Below are 15839 nucleotides of genomic sequence, written 5' to 3'. Positions count from 1 at the left end.
CAATTAAAAAACAGAAAAACGGCCTTCAAGTACTGTGGGACAACAAGAAACATAACAATATCCGCATCATAGAAGCTCCAAAAGAAGAAAAAAATGAGCAAGGGTTAGAGAATATATTTAAAGAAATAGTGACAGAAAACTTCCCTAACTTGGTGAAGGAAGAAGGCATTAAAGTTCAAGAAGCACACAGAGCCCCAAGTAAGAAGAACCCAAACAGGCCCACACCAAGACACATCATAATTAAAATGTCAAAAATTAAAGACAAAGAGGGAATCCTAAAGGCAGCAAGAGATATGCAACAGGTTACCTACAAAGGAACTCCCATAAGGCTCTCAGCAGACTTCTCAACAGAAACACTACAGGCCAGAAGGGTATGACATGAAGTAATCAAGGCAATGAAAACAAGGATCTAAATCCAAGACTATTCTATCCAGCAAGGCTATCATTCAAAATAGAAGATGAAATAAAGAGCTTCTCAGACAAAAAATGGCTAACATAGTATATTACCATCAAACCAGCACTGCAAGAAATGTTAAAAGGACTGCTGTAATAAGCAGAAGAAGTAGGAAGAAAAAACACACTAAACAAAAATGGCAATAAATAAGTACATATCAATAATACCCTTAAATGTAAATTAATTAAATGCTCTTATCAAAAGATACAGAGTAGCAGAATGGATTAGAAAGCATGTCTCATACATATCTTGGTTACAAGACACCCACCTCACAGCAAAAGACTCACATAGGTTGAAAGTGAAGGGATGGAAAAACATTTTCCAAGCAAACAGAAAGGAAAAAAAAAGCTGGGGTAGCAATATTAATATCTGATAAAATAGACTTCAAAATGAAGGCCATAACTAGAGACAAAGAAGGCCACCATATAAAATTGAAAGGATTTATCCAACAGAAAGATATAACCTTGGTAAACATATATGCAACCAATATAAGAGAACCAAAATACATTAAAAAACTTCTGGAGGACTTCAAAGGAGTAATCAACAGCAACAGAATCACAGCAGGGGACTTCAACACCCTGCTGACATCACTAGAAAGATCCTTTAAAAAAATTAACAAGAAAAGAGAGACTCTAAAGAATGAAGTAGATCAAATAGATTTAATAGCTATCTACAGATAATTACACCCCAAAACTGCAGAATTCACATTCTTCTCAAGTGCACATGGACATTCTCAAAGATAGATTACAAGTTAGGAAACAAACTAAGTCTCTACAAGTTCAAGAAGATTGAAATCATATCAAGCATCTTCCCAGATCACAATGGCATGAAACTAGAAATCAATTACAATAAAAAACCAAAAAATATTCAAACACATGGAGGCTAAATAGCATGTTATTAAATAATGAATTGGTTACCACTGATATCAGGAAAGAAATAAAATACTTACTGGAAACTAAGGAAAATGAATACACTACAATACAAAATCTATGTCCGTCATGATAAGGAAGTTCATTGCAATACAGGCCTGCCTCAAGAAATAACAAAAAATTCCAAATGATTATCAAACCTCACAACTTAAAGAACTAGAAAGTAAACAAAAAGAAAAACCCAGAGCAAGTAGTAGGCAAGAAATAGTAAAGGTCAGAGCAGAAATAAACGACACAGAGACTAAAAAAACAATTCAAAAGATCAGTGAAACAAAGAGTTGGTTCTTTGAAAAGGTAGACAAGATTGATGGACCCTTAGCCAGACTCACCAAGAAACAAAGAGAGAGAACCCATGTAAACAAAAATAAAAATGAAAGAGAAGTAACAACTGACAGCACAGAAAAACAAAAGACTGTTAACAAATACTACGAACAATTATATGCCAACAAATTGGACAAGCTAGGCAAAATGAACAAATTTTTAGAATCACACAGTCTCCCAAAACTAAACCGGGAAGAGATAGAAAACTTGAGCAGACCAATAATAACTAAGGAAATTGAAGATGTAATCAAGAAACTCACAGCAAACAAAAGCCCTGGCCCAGATGACTTCATGGGGAGGTATTACCAAACATTCAAAGAAGAACCAACAACCATTCTCCTCAAACTATTCCAAAATATTCAAGAAGGAACACTTGCAATCTTGGTTTATGAAGCCAGCATAATTCAAATTCCAAAACCAGATAAAGACACTAGAAAGAAAGAAAACTACAAGCCAATATCTCTGATGAACATAGATGCAAAAATTCTTAACAAAATATTAGCAAATTGAATCCAGCAATACATTAAAAGAAATATTCACCTTGACCAAGTGGGATTCATCCCAGGGATGCAAGGCTGGTACAATATTCACAAATCAATAAATGTGATACACCATGTAAACAAAATGAAAGGGCTTCTGGTCAAGATGGCGGCATAGGTAAACACGATATTGGGTCCTCCCACAACTATATCAAAGTTACAACTAAACTACAGAACAACCTGTGCTGGCATGTTTATAACCCCATAATTGATGATTGGTAAATTGTGCTGCTCCATAATTGATGATTGGAAAAGTCACTGTGTGCCCTCTAGCTGAACCTGTTTAGTCAAAATAACCTCAGTAAATTGGAATACTCCCTGAACCAAATTGTTGGGAGCCAGCTATGTGTCTGACAGAGTCCATAGAGCCTGGAGGTCTTGAGTCAGAGACTCGACCTTGCCCACAATCTCAAGGAACTAGGCTTGCATTGTGTTTGTGTAGCTCGGGGCTAAGTGTGAGCCAATGTACCTTGAGATACCTGGGTGTTCCTGGGTGTTCCCGAGTGTTCTTGTTATCTGTAAGGCAAACTACTTCTATACAGCATTGCTGTGGCCCTGGGCATTATATCAAGAAGATCCTAATTTCTGTAAGATATAAAAGGCACATAATAAAGCATATCGGGGCTGATTCTAAAGACTCTGTCACAGGGGTATTTGGAATCAGATGCTGGCCAGCTAATAAATGGCTCTTATTTGGACTTCAATTCTCTAGTGGTCTTTCTTTGACTCTGTGGCACCACAACATTTGGAGGCCCCAGGGTTGGCCTCCGAGAACTCAGGATCAGTAGCCAACAGGCTTTGCTCTCTATTTGGCTTTAATTTTGCTCTGATGGCCTCTCAGTTCTCTTGTGCCACAACAAACCATCATTCAAAACTGCCTGAAATCAAGCTGAATGGAAGTCCTACAACTACAAAATTAAAGAAGCAGCCACATTGAGATTGGTAGGAGGGGCAGAGGTGCGACAGGCTGGTCCCACATCCACATGTGGTGGATAAAAATTAGGAGGGACACCTCAGCTGGGAAGGTCCTCCCTGAGGACTTAGGGGTCCCTATCCCACACCAGGCACCCAGCTCAGGATTCCAGTGCCAGGAAGAGAAGGCCCCATAACTTCTGGCTGAAAAAACCAGTGGGAACTGAGACTGAGAGAGGCTAAGGCAGCTGGAGCCCCAGGCAGCTCCTCTTAAAGAGTCCATGCACGGATTTACTCAGACTTGCACCCTGCAGGCTCCAGCAAGGGGGAGGCAGCTTGAAAGGCACCAGAGATATACAAGGGAAGAACTGAGTTGTTTGGCATTGGAGTGAGGGCTAGAGAGGCACCTTTCTCCTGGACAGATGTGCTGTCAGAGGCCTTTGTTCCTTTGGTGAGCCTTTCCCTGGGGTGGCAGATAGCTGCCATATCTGGGACTCCAGCAACTTGGTTCACATTGTTTGCCCTGCCCTGGTGATTCCCTGAGGCCCTGCCCCACCCAACTTTCAGGTCCACCCAAATTGTTGACAGTTGCTTTAGCATAGGATTGACCTGTCTTGGCTCCTGCTTCAGGTTTTCTTAAATTCTTTCAAACAAGCAGCATCTGGTCTCAGATAGCCCCACACCTCTCATTAAGTAATACATAGAAACAAACACAGGGAGGCAGCCAAAATGAGGAGACAAAGAAACAGGTTCTAAGTGAAAGAATAGAACAAAACTCCAGGAAAAGAACTAAGCAAAATGGAAATAAGCAACCTAACAGATACTGAGGTCAAAACACTGCTTATAAGTGTGCTTAATGAACTTAGTGAGAACCTCATTGAACTTAGTGACAGCCTCAAGAGAATAAAAAATGATGAGTCAGAAATGAAGGATGCACAGTCATAAATGAAGAATGCACTAACTGAAATAAAGAATACTTTACACAGATTCAATAGTAGAGTAGGTAAAGCCAAGAAGCAAACCATCGATTTAGAATATAAGGAAGCAAAAAACACCCAATCAGAACAGCAAAAAAGAAAAAAGAATCCAAAAAATGAGCATAGTGTAAAAAGCCTTTGGGACAACTTCAAGCGTGCCAACATTCGCATCTTGGGGGTACCAGAACGAGAAGAGAGAGAACAAGAAATCGAAAACCTGTTTGAAACAATAATGGCAGAAAAATTCGCTAACTTGGTGAAGGAAACAGACATACAAATCCAGGAAGCACAGAGAGTCTCAAACAAGATGAATCCCAAGAGCCCCACACCAAGACATATCATCATCAAAATGAAAAGATTAAAGACAAAGAGAGAATCTTAAAAGCAGCAAGAGAAAAGCAGTTAGTTACCTACAAGGAAGTTCCCATAAGACTGTCAGCTGATTTCTCAAAAGAAACTTTTCAGGCCAGAAGGAAGTGGCAAGAAATATTTAGAGTAATGAAAAGCAAGAACCTACAACCAAGATTACGTTACCCTGCAAAGCTGTCATTTAGAATTGATGGACAGATAAAGAGTTTCCCACTCCTTGGATGGTTTGGCTCAGCGGTTAGAGTGTCGGCCGGTGGTCCCCAGAGACCCTGGTTCGGTTCCCGCTGAGGGCACGTACCTCAGTTGCAGTTTGTCCCCGACCCTGGTTTAGGCTGTGCGGGTGGCAATTACTCGATGTGTCCCTTTCACGTCGATGTCTCTCTCTATTCCTCCCTCACTCCTTCTCCCTCCCTTCCACTCTATCTGAACAAAATATCAAAAAATGTCCTCAGGTGAGGATTAAAAAAAAAAAAAAGTTTCCCAGGCAAGGAAAAGCTAAAGGCTTTCATCACCATCAAACCATTATTATATAAAATGGTGAAGGGTCTTCTTGAAGAAAAAGATAAAAAATATGAACACACAAAATGGCAATGAATACATATCTATCAACATATCTGCTTGTACAAACAAAATGAACAAGCAGAACAGAAGCATTCTCATAGATAGAGAGAACATTTTGTTGGTTTCCAGATGGGAGGAGTATTGGGGGAATGGGTGAAAAAGGTGAAGGGATTTAGAAGTACAAATTGGTTGTTAGACTGACAAACCTCAAAGGGAAGGGGGTTTAAGGGGTGGAAAGAAATAAACCAAAGAACTTATATGTGTATATGCATAACCAATGGACACAGAGAGTAGTGTGGGGAAAGGCAGGAGGGGGGCAGGAGTGGAAAGGAGAGGGTCAACAGGGGAAAAATGAGGAACATCTGTAATACATTCAACAATAAAGATAAGTTAAAACAAACAAACAAAAAAAGAAAACAAAATGAAAGATAAAAGTCATATGATCATATCAATAGATGCTGAAAAAGCATTCGACAAAATCCAGCACCCATTTCTGATAAAAATGCTCAGCAGTGTGGGAATAGAGGGATCATATCTCGACATAATAAAGGCCATATATGAAAAACCTACAGCCAACATCATACTCAATGGGCAAAAACTAAAAGTATTCCCCTTAAGAACAGTAACAAGACAAGGATGCCCACTTCTGCCACTCTTATTTAACATGGTTCTGGAGTCTTAGCCACAGCAATCAGACAAGAAGAAAAAAAATAAAAGGACCCAAATTGGAAATGAGGCAGTGAAACTGTCATTATTTGCAGATGACATGATATTATACGTAGAAAACCCTAAGGAACCCATCAAAAATTTACTAGATTTAATAAATGAATTTGGCAAAGTTGCAGGATACAAAATTAGCATCAAGAAATCAACAGCATTTTTATACACCAATAATGAATACACAGAAACTTAAAAAAAATCCCTTTTACCACTGCAGCAGAAAAAAACAAAACCTTAAGATACCTTGGAATAAACTTGACAAAAGAAGTAAAGAACCTATTCACAGAAAACTACAGGATATTGAAAAAAGAAATAGAGGAAGATATAAAAAAGTAGAAGCATATACTTGTTCATGGTTTGTAAGAATTAACATCATTAAAATGTCCATACTACCCAATGCAACCTATAGATTCAATGCAATCCTCATTAAAATACCATTGACATACTTCCCAGAACTGGAATAAATACTCCAAAAGTTTATATGGAACCAAAAAAGACACAAAATAGCCACAGCAATCTTGAAAAAGAAGAACAAAATAGGAGGGATCACAATACCAGATATCAGGTTATATTACAAAGTCATTGTAATCAAAACAGCCTGGTACTGGCACAAGAACAGGCATATAGATCAATGGCACAGAACAGAGAACACAGAAATTGACCTAAGACATTATACTCAATTAATATTTGACAAAGGTGGCAAAAGCATACAATGAATTTAAGACTGTCTCTTTAATACATGGTGCTGGGAAAATTGGTCAGCTGCATGCAAAAAAATGAAACTAGACCACCAACTTACACCATACACAAGAATAAACTCAAAATGAATAAAAGACATAAATGTGACTCATAAACCCATAAAAATCTTAGAAGAAAATGTAGGCAGGGAAATCTCAGACATCACACGCAGGAGGATTTTCACTGATACAATGCCTAAGGCGAGAAAAACAAAGGGAAAAATGAGTAAATAGAACTACATCAAACTAAAAAGCTTCTTCACAGAAAAAGAAAGAAGAATCAAAATGGAAAGGGAACCCACTTCATGGGAGAACATAATTGCCAAAGATACATCTAATAATGGATTATTTTCCAAAGTATATGGAGTACTCATACAACTCAACAAAAGGAAGATAAAGAACCCAATCAAAAAATGGGCAGAGAACCTAAATAAACACTGCTCCAAACAGGATCAAGAGACAAATGGCCAAGAGACATATGAAAAAATGCTCAATGTCACTAATCATCAGAGAGATGCAAATTAAAACAACTGTGAGGTATCACATCACACCTGCCAGAATGGCTGCCATCAACAAATCATAAAATAACAAGTGTTGGCGAGGGTGTGGAGAAAAGAGGACTCTAGTACACTGCTGGTGGGAATGCAGACTGGTGCATCCACTATGCAAAACAATATGGTGTTTCCTCAAAAAATTAAAAATTGAACTGCCATTTGACCCAGTGATCTCACTTCTAGGAATATATCCTAAGAAGCCTGAAACACCAATCAGAAAGAACGTATGTACCCCTATGTTCATAGCAGCACTATTTACAATCACTAAGATCTGGAAACAGCCCAAGTGTCCATCCATAGATGAGTGGATAAAAAAGCTGTGGTACATATAAATGGAATACTATGCAGCTGTAAGAAAGATCTCTTATCCTTTGAGACAACATGGATGCACCTGTGGCATATTATGCTGAGAGAAATAACCCAGTCAGAGAAAGACAAGTATCACATGATCTCACTTATTTGTGGAATATAATGAACAAAATAAGCTAATGAACAAAACAGACCCAGAGACATAGAAGTAAAAATTAGACTGACAAACCTCAGGGGGACTGGGGAGGAAAGAGATAAAGCAAAGAATTTATATGCATATATGCATAAGCAATGGACAAAGACTACAATATTGTGAACGGGTATGGGGGAGTGAATGGGGGTTGAGGGTGTCAATGGGAGAAAAAGGAGAAATGTGTAACAAAAATAAATTAATTAAATGTCCCGCTGGTGTGGTTCAGCGGTTGAGTGTCGACCCATGCACCAGAAGGTTGCTGGTTCAATTCCCAGTCAAGGCACATGCCTAGGTTGTGGACCTGATCCCTGGTAAGGGGCATGCAGAAGGAGGTCCATCAATGTTCTCTCTCATAGATGTTTCTATATCTCTCTTCCTCTCTCTCTCAAATCAATAAAGAAAAAAATTTAAATTAATTAATAAAAACAAGGATAATAAGGAAATAATATAATCAACTTTATGTCAATAAATTTGATTACACAGATGAAAAAGACAAATTTCCTAAAAGATACAAGGTACTAAATCTTATTTAGAAAATTTGATTACTTAAATAGTGTTGTATTTATTGAAGAAATTTCATTTGTAATCAAAAACCTTTTCACAAAAAGCTCATCATGCCCAGAAGTTTTCACAGGTAAATTCTATAAAGCAATTTAGAAAGAAATAATACTCATTTTACTTTCCCTAAAAATTGAAGAGGAGGCAAAACATCTCAGTTCACTCTGTGAGGCCAGTACTACACTGATTTCAAAATCAGAAAAAAATAATTAGAGTAAAAGAAATCCACAGTCCGATATCCATGAACATAAATATGAAAATTTTTAACAAAATGTTAGCAAACTGAATCAGGCAATACATTAAACACCCAATGCATCATGACCATGTGTGGTTTTTCCTAGGAATAAAATGTTGGTATAACATTTAAAAAATCAATTGATGCAATTTACCATATTTACAGATTAAAAACAAACAAGAAAAATAGCTTAGATGCAGGAAAATAATTTGACAAAAGTCAAACATGCATGACTGATGAAAACCCAGCAGACTAGGACTAGAAACTCAGTTCTTCCTGATAAAGAACATCTATGAGAAACCTACAGCTAACATCAACCTTAATGGGGATAAAAATGGAATGCTTTTGCCCCAAGATCAGGAATGAGGCAAGAATCCATTGTTCATTGTTGCCATTTTTATTCAGTATAGCATTGTGATTCTAGCCAGTACAACCAGGCAAGATAAAGAAATAAAAAGTAAACAGAATGGAATAGAAAGGGAAAAATTTATTCATAAATGACATGACAATCTATGTAGAATATCCTATAGAAACTACCCAAACAAAAGAAAAGAAACAATAAACAAATAAATTAAGCAACATTGCAGGGAAAAAGATTAATACACAAAAATTAATTGGATTTCTATATACTAGCAACACACAGAACTTGAATTAAAAATTACTATTTATAATACCTTAAATATATACTAGCAGATAATTTGACAAAAATGTCCAAAATTCATACTCTGAAAACCACATAAAATTGCTGAGGGAAATTAAGAAAGACTTAAATAAGTGGAAAGCTATACTGTTCTCCCTGATTGGATGAGTCAATATTGTGATAATATCATTTATTCTAAAATTAATGTAATAGCTTCAGTGTATCCCAAAGTCTCACTAGTATTTTTGTTAGAAGCTGACAAACTCATTCTAAAAGATAAGTGGAAAAGCAAAGGTATTATGATTGCCTAAGCAACTCTGAAAAAGAATGAAGTTCAGTAACATACTTCAGATTCCAAGGTTTCTTATAAAGTTACTATAATTAAGAAGTATGGTACTGGCAGAAAGATAAGACAAATATCAGTAACACGCAGCAGAGCCTAGAAGTAGACCTATGCATATAAAGTCAGTTGATTTTAAACATGAGTGCAAAATGAATTAAACGGGGAAAGAATATCTCAAATGCTAGAACAGTGGGTTAGGGGTAGGGAGGAGTAGGAGAAAGGATGACAAAGGGTCATGAGGAAACATCATCTGGGGTGATCAGTAAGTTTACTGATTATGGTGATGGTTTTAAAGGTATTTATGTATGTTGAAAACTCATCAAATTTTACTAAATATGTGCTGTTTATGTCAGTTATGCCTCAACAAAACTATAAAAATGAAAAGAACAATTTTAAACTCCAATAAAGAAAAACAACCTGAACTACATTTTTTTTTTGCTACTTAAAAGCAAATCCTGCCCTGGCCGGTTTTGCTAAGTGGTTAGAGCATCAGCCTGCTGTCTAGAGAGACCCGGGTTCAGTTCCTGCAGAGGGCATGTACCTCAGTTGCAGTTTGTCCCCGGCCCTGGTTGGTCCTGTGAGTAGCAGCCACTCGATGTGTCCCTTTCACATCGATGTTTTTCTCTCTCTTCCTCTCTCTCCCTCCCATTCTACCTGAACAAAAAAATGAAAAAAATGTGCCCTGGCTGGTTTGGTTCAGCAGTTAGAGCATTAGCCTGTGGTCCAGAGAGACCTGGGTTCAGTTCCCGCTAAGGGCACATACCTCGGTTGCAGTTTGTCCTCAGCACTGATTGGGTTGTGTGGGTGGCAACCACTCGATGTGTCCCTTTCACATTGATGTTTCTCTCACTCTCTCCCTCCCACTCTATCTGAACAAAATATCAAAAAAATGTCCTCTGGTGAGGATAAAAAAAAAAAAAAGGAAAAAATGTCCTCGAGTGAGGATAAAAAAAGCAAATTCAAGAATGTATATGGTTGAATAAAACAAGATCATGTGAGTTTTTAATCAATGAGGCAGAGCTCACTAATCCTGTAGAACCTCAAAGAACCATCCAAATCCTTCCCACTCTGAAACAGTGGGCAATTCTGAACTCTCTGAAGGTGAGCATCTTCTAATGAGTAGCTAGGACACCACCATATTCTCTGGGGAGTGCTTCACTTTCTTGAATGAAAACCTACCTTCTTTATGTTTTATTATTTTCTTCAGATGATCTAGGCAGAAGACATTACAAATTGCATATTTAGTGAGCCGAAAACAAACCGACATGAAAAATTGAGGATCACACTCATGAAAATCACAATCAGAAACTATTTGATCAGACCTGAAAAACATTTTCATTTAAAGGAAGTTGTCCTACCTGTTTTTGTCAGAGGGTGGTTAACAAGTTGTCGAATCACACTGTTTTCTGATGACCTCAAAAGCAGCACAATATCAGCTGGAAGAGTGTCTCTATTTTTAGCTAGGAACCCACTTGCATTATAGAGGACCTGTTGATAAAGCATATTATCATTGTCATCAAGATCAGTGTCACTGTCATCATCATCATCATCCTCATCAGTAGAGGCTTTATTGAGAGCTTACTCCAGCTGAGCGACAGGTATACAAAGATGTATAATGGTAGCCCCTTCCAACTTGGTCGGAAAAGCAAACCTCTCCAGGTTTACAGGAAATCTTGTCAGGGAAAATTGTCTCACTGATTTTACTTGGGTTTAAATGATGAAAGAAGCTTGGTTTCTCCCATCTACTATTTTAGAAATTTGGTGTATTTCCGGAGGTGGCATGAATGCTGGGGCCACACAGGCATTCTCATTTCTGTGATAAGTGAGTCACTGCAGTGAAATGGCCATTAGAGATTTTTTTTCTCGGTAGTTAAGTATGGTCCAGGTTCACTGTGTTTGCATTTCTGGCACTACTAAATAATGTCAAGACTTTCTAAAATCAGTGCAACCCAAAGATCTCTGTAGGATGGTCCAATAAGGTTATTGTTATGGACTGAATTGTGTTCCTCTAAAATTATTATGTTTAATCCTTAACCTCAAATGTGACTGTATTTGGAGAGAGGGTCTTGAAGGAAGTAATTAAGATTAAATGAGGTTGTAAGGGTGGGGTCCTAATCCTTCAGGACTGATGTCGTACGATGAGGAAGATACACCAAAGATGTATCTCCTTCCCCCCACACGTTCACAGAGTAAAAAATGTAAGAGGACAAAGCAAAAAACAGTTGTCTGTAAGCCAGGGAGAAAGGCCTCACCAGACACCAACCCTGCTGGCACCTTAATCTTGAACTTTTAGCCTCCAGAACTCTGAGAAGATAAATTTCTACTGTTTAAGCCACCCTGCCTGTGGTCGTTTTGTTATGGCAATCCAAGAAAACTGATACAGTTATTAAGACCTGGAGAAAATGCTCATAGCAATTCTTAATGGGTGCTTTAAAGGAGGTTTATTTGAAAAATCAGATGCTAAAAACCATGAGAGGCTATAACTATAATGTTTAAGGTAGATTTCTTTTCAGAGACAAGTCTGTGGAATATTGAAGTTTGTGGAATACAGTTCTAGTAAACTAGAGTGCTCAAGGCTCTGAATTGTTTTGTTTATGTATTTTTAATTCATTGCACTTTTCCCTTGGTTTTAATACCTTCTTAGTTCTCCAATATTTCTAACATCATTATGAGAGAATGACCTGTTCTTCTTTGCAGAAGGGACAGAAAACATCCTGTAGGTGCTGAGGTTTGCTTTGGTGTGGGAGTGTGTATCTCTCGATGAATAAACATTTCTTCCTCTGACTGCGTACCAGCCCACGAGCCCATTCCATCCGTCTAAGTTAGCTCAGTTAGCTGACCATACCTCCCGCATGGCACCTTCTCCTGTTGGGAGGGAGGACAGACAAAGGCTGTGGTGGACAGAGAAGCACCTAATGTCTGAAAAAGGCAGTTTATAATAAAGGTTCCAGCTATCAGTAAAGGAAGGAAATAATAGGAACCCATTGCCAGCCAATCTTACCCAAAGCCAGATGTCAGGATGAGAAAGATGGACTGTTTAATACTTGTCCCTTTCTTTTCTTTCTTGTTTTCCCTTAGTTTCTTAATACAAATTCCTGTAGAAAGTCCATTACCTTGTGTTTGTTGAAGGATTTTTCTTTTCTTTTTCTTTTTTTACCTTTTAGGTTAGATGCTAGAAATGGATGCCCTGGAATGGGAGTGGTTGGCACAGGACAGGACAGACTGTAGGAAGTTGGAGAGCAGAGTCGGGGCCAGGGAGGGCAGAAATGGATGGCTATCTCATGATAACCATCTATATATATTTTGAGCCATAATGTTCACGTCTACCCTTATTACTTGACTAAAGAGAAACTCAGTCACAATTCTTTCAAATTCTTACCTTTCCTGCAAAATGGTGAATTCCAAAACTGAGTTCCATTCTCTTGGGTCTCCAGAAGTACTGAGATTTCAGATTATCTTCAAATTTTTCTATGGAAAAAAAAATTGAACAACAATATCAAGCATGTAGGGGATCCTTAAAAAATACATATTGACAGAGTCATCTTTCTCCATAAAATGGACAATGTATGGTAAAAAAAGAAGATTTTACATAGCTAATATATGCAGATTTGGGACATAATTATGAATGGTAAGGCAAAACTCGAGATCATGAATTTTACTCTTCCATTATGATTCAGTGGTTCTCAAACCTTAGCAAGCATCAGAGTCCCCTGGAAGGCCAATTAAAACACAGATTTCTGGGTCCTCCTCCCAGGGTTTGTGACTCAGTATATCTGGAATGGGATCCAAGAAGTCACAGTTCTAGCAAGTTCCTAGGTGATTTTAATGTTCCTTGTCTGGGACCACATTTTGAAAACCACTGGTACAGGAAGGGAACTACTGGACACTGACTGAGCAAAGAGGTTTGTGAAGCACAGTCTGAAGCAAAGCCCCGTGCCTAGAAAGTGGGTGTTTGGCTCTCCTTTCTATTAGAGGAATTATGTGTTATTATTGATTGCACAGGACACACAATAGTACCACAAAAGCAGTTACTTTTCTGTAACAATTATACTACCCTCGGAGAACTTTTTACTCCATGTTCTAGAAGGAACATTTTAACATCAAAATCGAGTGACTGCTATAAAATGATTTCCAGATAATTTTGGGTTTATTTTCTTTTCCATTATTATTGTGCAATTAGAGGCGAGAATAAACCAATCCGTGAGTAAGAAGGAAGCAACACCACTGACTTAATGGTAAGAAACAGACCAAAATATCACTCAAGGTAAATGAGAGAAAATGTGAAGCTACATTTTTTGCAAGTATTGACTATATATAATGAATGTCTCCTACCATCAGGGAGTATAATGTTCCACATTAAGGAAAATATTTTTTTCAGATAGTTGAAAAATCTAGAGGTTTTTAATTTTATTTAGGGAGTAGGACATTTATTTTAACCATTTTAGATGATAATCTTTCCAATGGCGTATACATATCTCTGCCTTCTCAAACAAACAAACAAACAATGTTTAATATTTTTGATGACTCAGGTTTATATTAATGTACTATAACTTAGCATAATGTACTAAAATAGCATTTGAGGCTGGTTGCTTTTGGTAGGTAAATGACCAGAACATCACAGATGAATCTATTTCCTCCCCATTAGCTAACTCTTTTCAAATCCCAGGACTATCCTTTTGCCCTGCCCTCCAATTTCTAATTTGGGTTGGATAATTTCTAAGGTCATTTCTAACATAAGATCCTATGGTTGAGGTTCTATCACAAAGTAAGGAGAAGTCCAATGACTAAACTTGTTTAATTTTTCACAAAATATCTCACCCCATTATAAACATTCACTGGTCCAGCTAAGACCCAAAGCCTCTTTAAAGTCCCATACGCAGGCTTTGTGACAAATATTTTCTCCCAAATAAATAAAAATCTCTTAGGTAATCAAGACTCTCCCAGCAAACAAAAGCCCAGGCCCAGATGGTTTCACGGGGGAGTTTTACCGAACATTCCAAAAAGAACTAACACCCATTCTCCTCAAACTATTTCAAAAAATTCAAGAAGAAGGAAGACTTCCAAACACGTTCTATGAGGCCAGCAGAATTCTAATTCCAAAACCAGAAAAAGACACTACGAAGAAAGAAAACTACAGGCCAATATCCCTGATGAACATAGACGCCAAAATCCTGAACAAAATATTAGCAAATCGGATCCAGAAGTACATCAAAAAAATTATTCACCATGACCAAGTGGGATTCATTCCAGGGATGCAAGGCTGGTACAATATTCGCAAATCAATAAACGTGATACACCACATAAACAAAATGAAGAATAAAAACCACATGATCATACCAATAGATGCTGAAAAAGCATTCGACAAAATCCAGCATCCATTTCTGATAAAAACGCTCAGCAATGTAGGAATAGAGGGATCATATCTCGACATAATAAAGGCCATATATGAAAGACCTACAGCCAACATCATACTCAATGGACAGAAACTAAAAACATTTCCATTAAGAACAGGAACATGACAGGGATGTCCACTTTCGCCACTCTTATTTAACATTGTACTGGAAGTCTTAGCCACAGCAATCAGACATGAAGAAAAAATAAAAGGGATCCAAATTGGAAAGGAGGAAGTGAAACTGTCATTATTTGCAGATGACATGATATTGTACATAGAAAACCCTAAAGACTCCATCAAAAATCTATTAGACTTAATAAACGAATTTGGCAAAGTAGCAGGATACAAAATTAACGTCAAGAAATCGACAGCATTCTTGTACATCAATGATGAACTCACAGAAAGAGAAACTGAAAAAACAATCCCATTTACCATTGCGCCAAAAAAATTACGATACCTAGGAATAAACAACCAAAGAAGTAAAGGACCTATTTGCAGAAAACTACAGGTCATTGAAAAAAGAAATAGAGGAAGATATAAAAAAGTGGAAGCACATACCCTGTTCATGGATTGGAAGAATTAACATCATTAAAATGTCCATACTACCCAAAGCAATCTATAGATTCAATGCAATCCCCATCAAAATACCAACGACATATTTCATAGAACTAGAACAAATACTTCAAAAGTTCATATGGAACCAAAAAAGACCCCGAATAGCCACAGCAATCTTGAAAAAGAAGAACAAAGTAGGTGGGATCACAATACCAGATATCAGGTTATACTACAAAGCGACTGTAACCAAAACAGCCTGGTACTGGCACAAGAACAGGCATATAGACCAGTGGAACAGAACTGAAAACCCAGAAATGGACCCAAGGCAATACGCTCAATTAATATTTGACAAAGGTGGCAAGAGCACACAGTGGAGTAAAGACAGCCTCTTTAATAAATGGTGTTGGGAAAATTGGACAGCTACATGCAAAAAAATGAAACTAGACCATCAACTTACACCATACACAAAAATAAACTCAAAATGGATAAAAGACTTAAATGTGACCGTGACTCCATAAAAATTCTAGAAGAAAATGTAGGC

General features: G+C 37.5%; 1 protein-coding gene across 1 annotated transcript in view; it reads right to left on the bottom strand.

Annotated features, from left to right (window-relative positions):
• Positions 1-15839, bottom strand: part of LOC118616800 (myosin-IIIa-like) — a gene marked incomplete at its 5' end in the record, with an annotated part of 80476 nt that overhangs the window by 38256 nt on the left and 26381 nt on the right. The window contains 2 exon segments of the mRNA XM_036242237.1: positions 10710-10839; positions 12731-12819. Of these exon segments, the coding sequence (XP_036098130.1) occupies positions 10710-10839; positions 12731-12819 (219 nt within the window).

This window comes from Molossus molossus, unplaced genomic scaffold (genome assembly GCF_014108415.1).
Source record: "Molossus molossus isolate mMolMol1 unplaced genomic scaffold, mMolMol1.p scaffold_m16_p_45, whole genome shotgun sequence".
Taxonomy (NCBI): Eukaryota; Metazoa; Chordata; class Mammalia; order Chiroptera; family Molossidae; genus Molossus; species Molossus molossus.
This window is presented reverse-complemented; position numbering and strand designations above follow the sequence as displayed.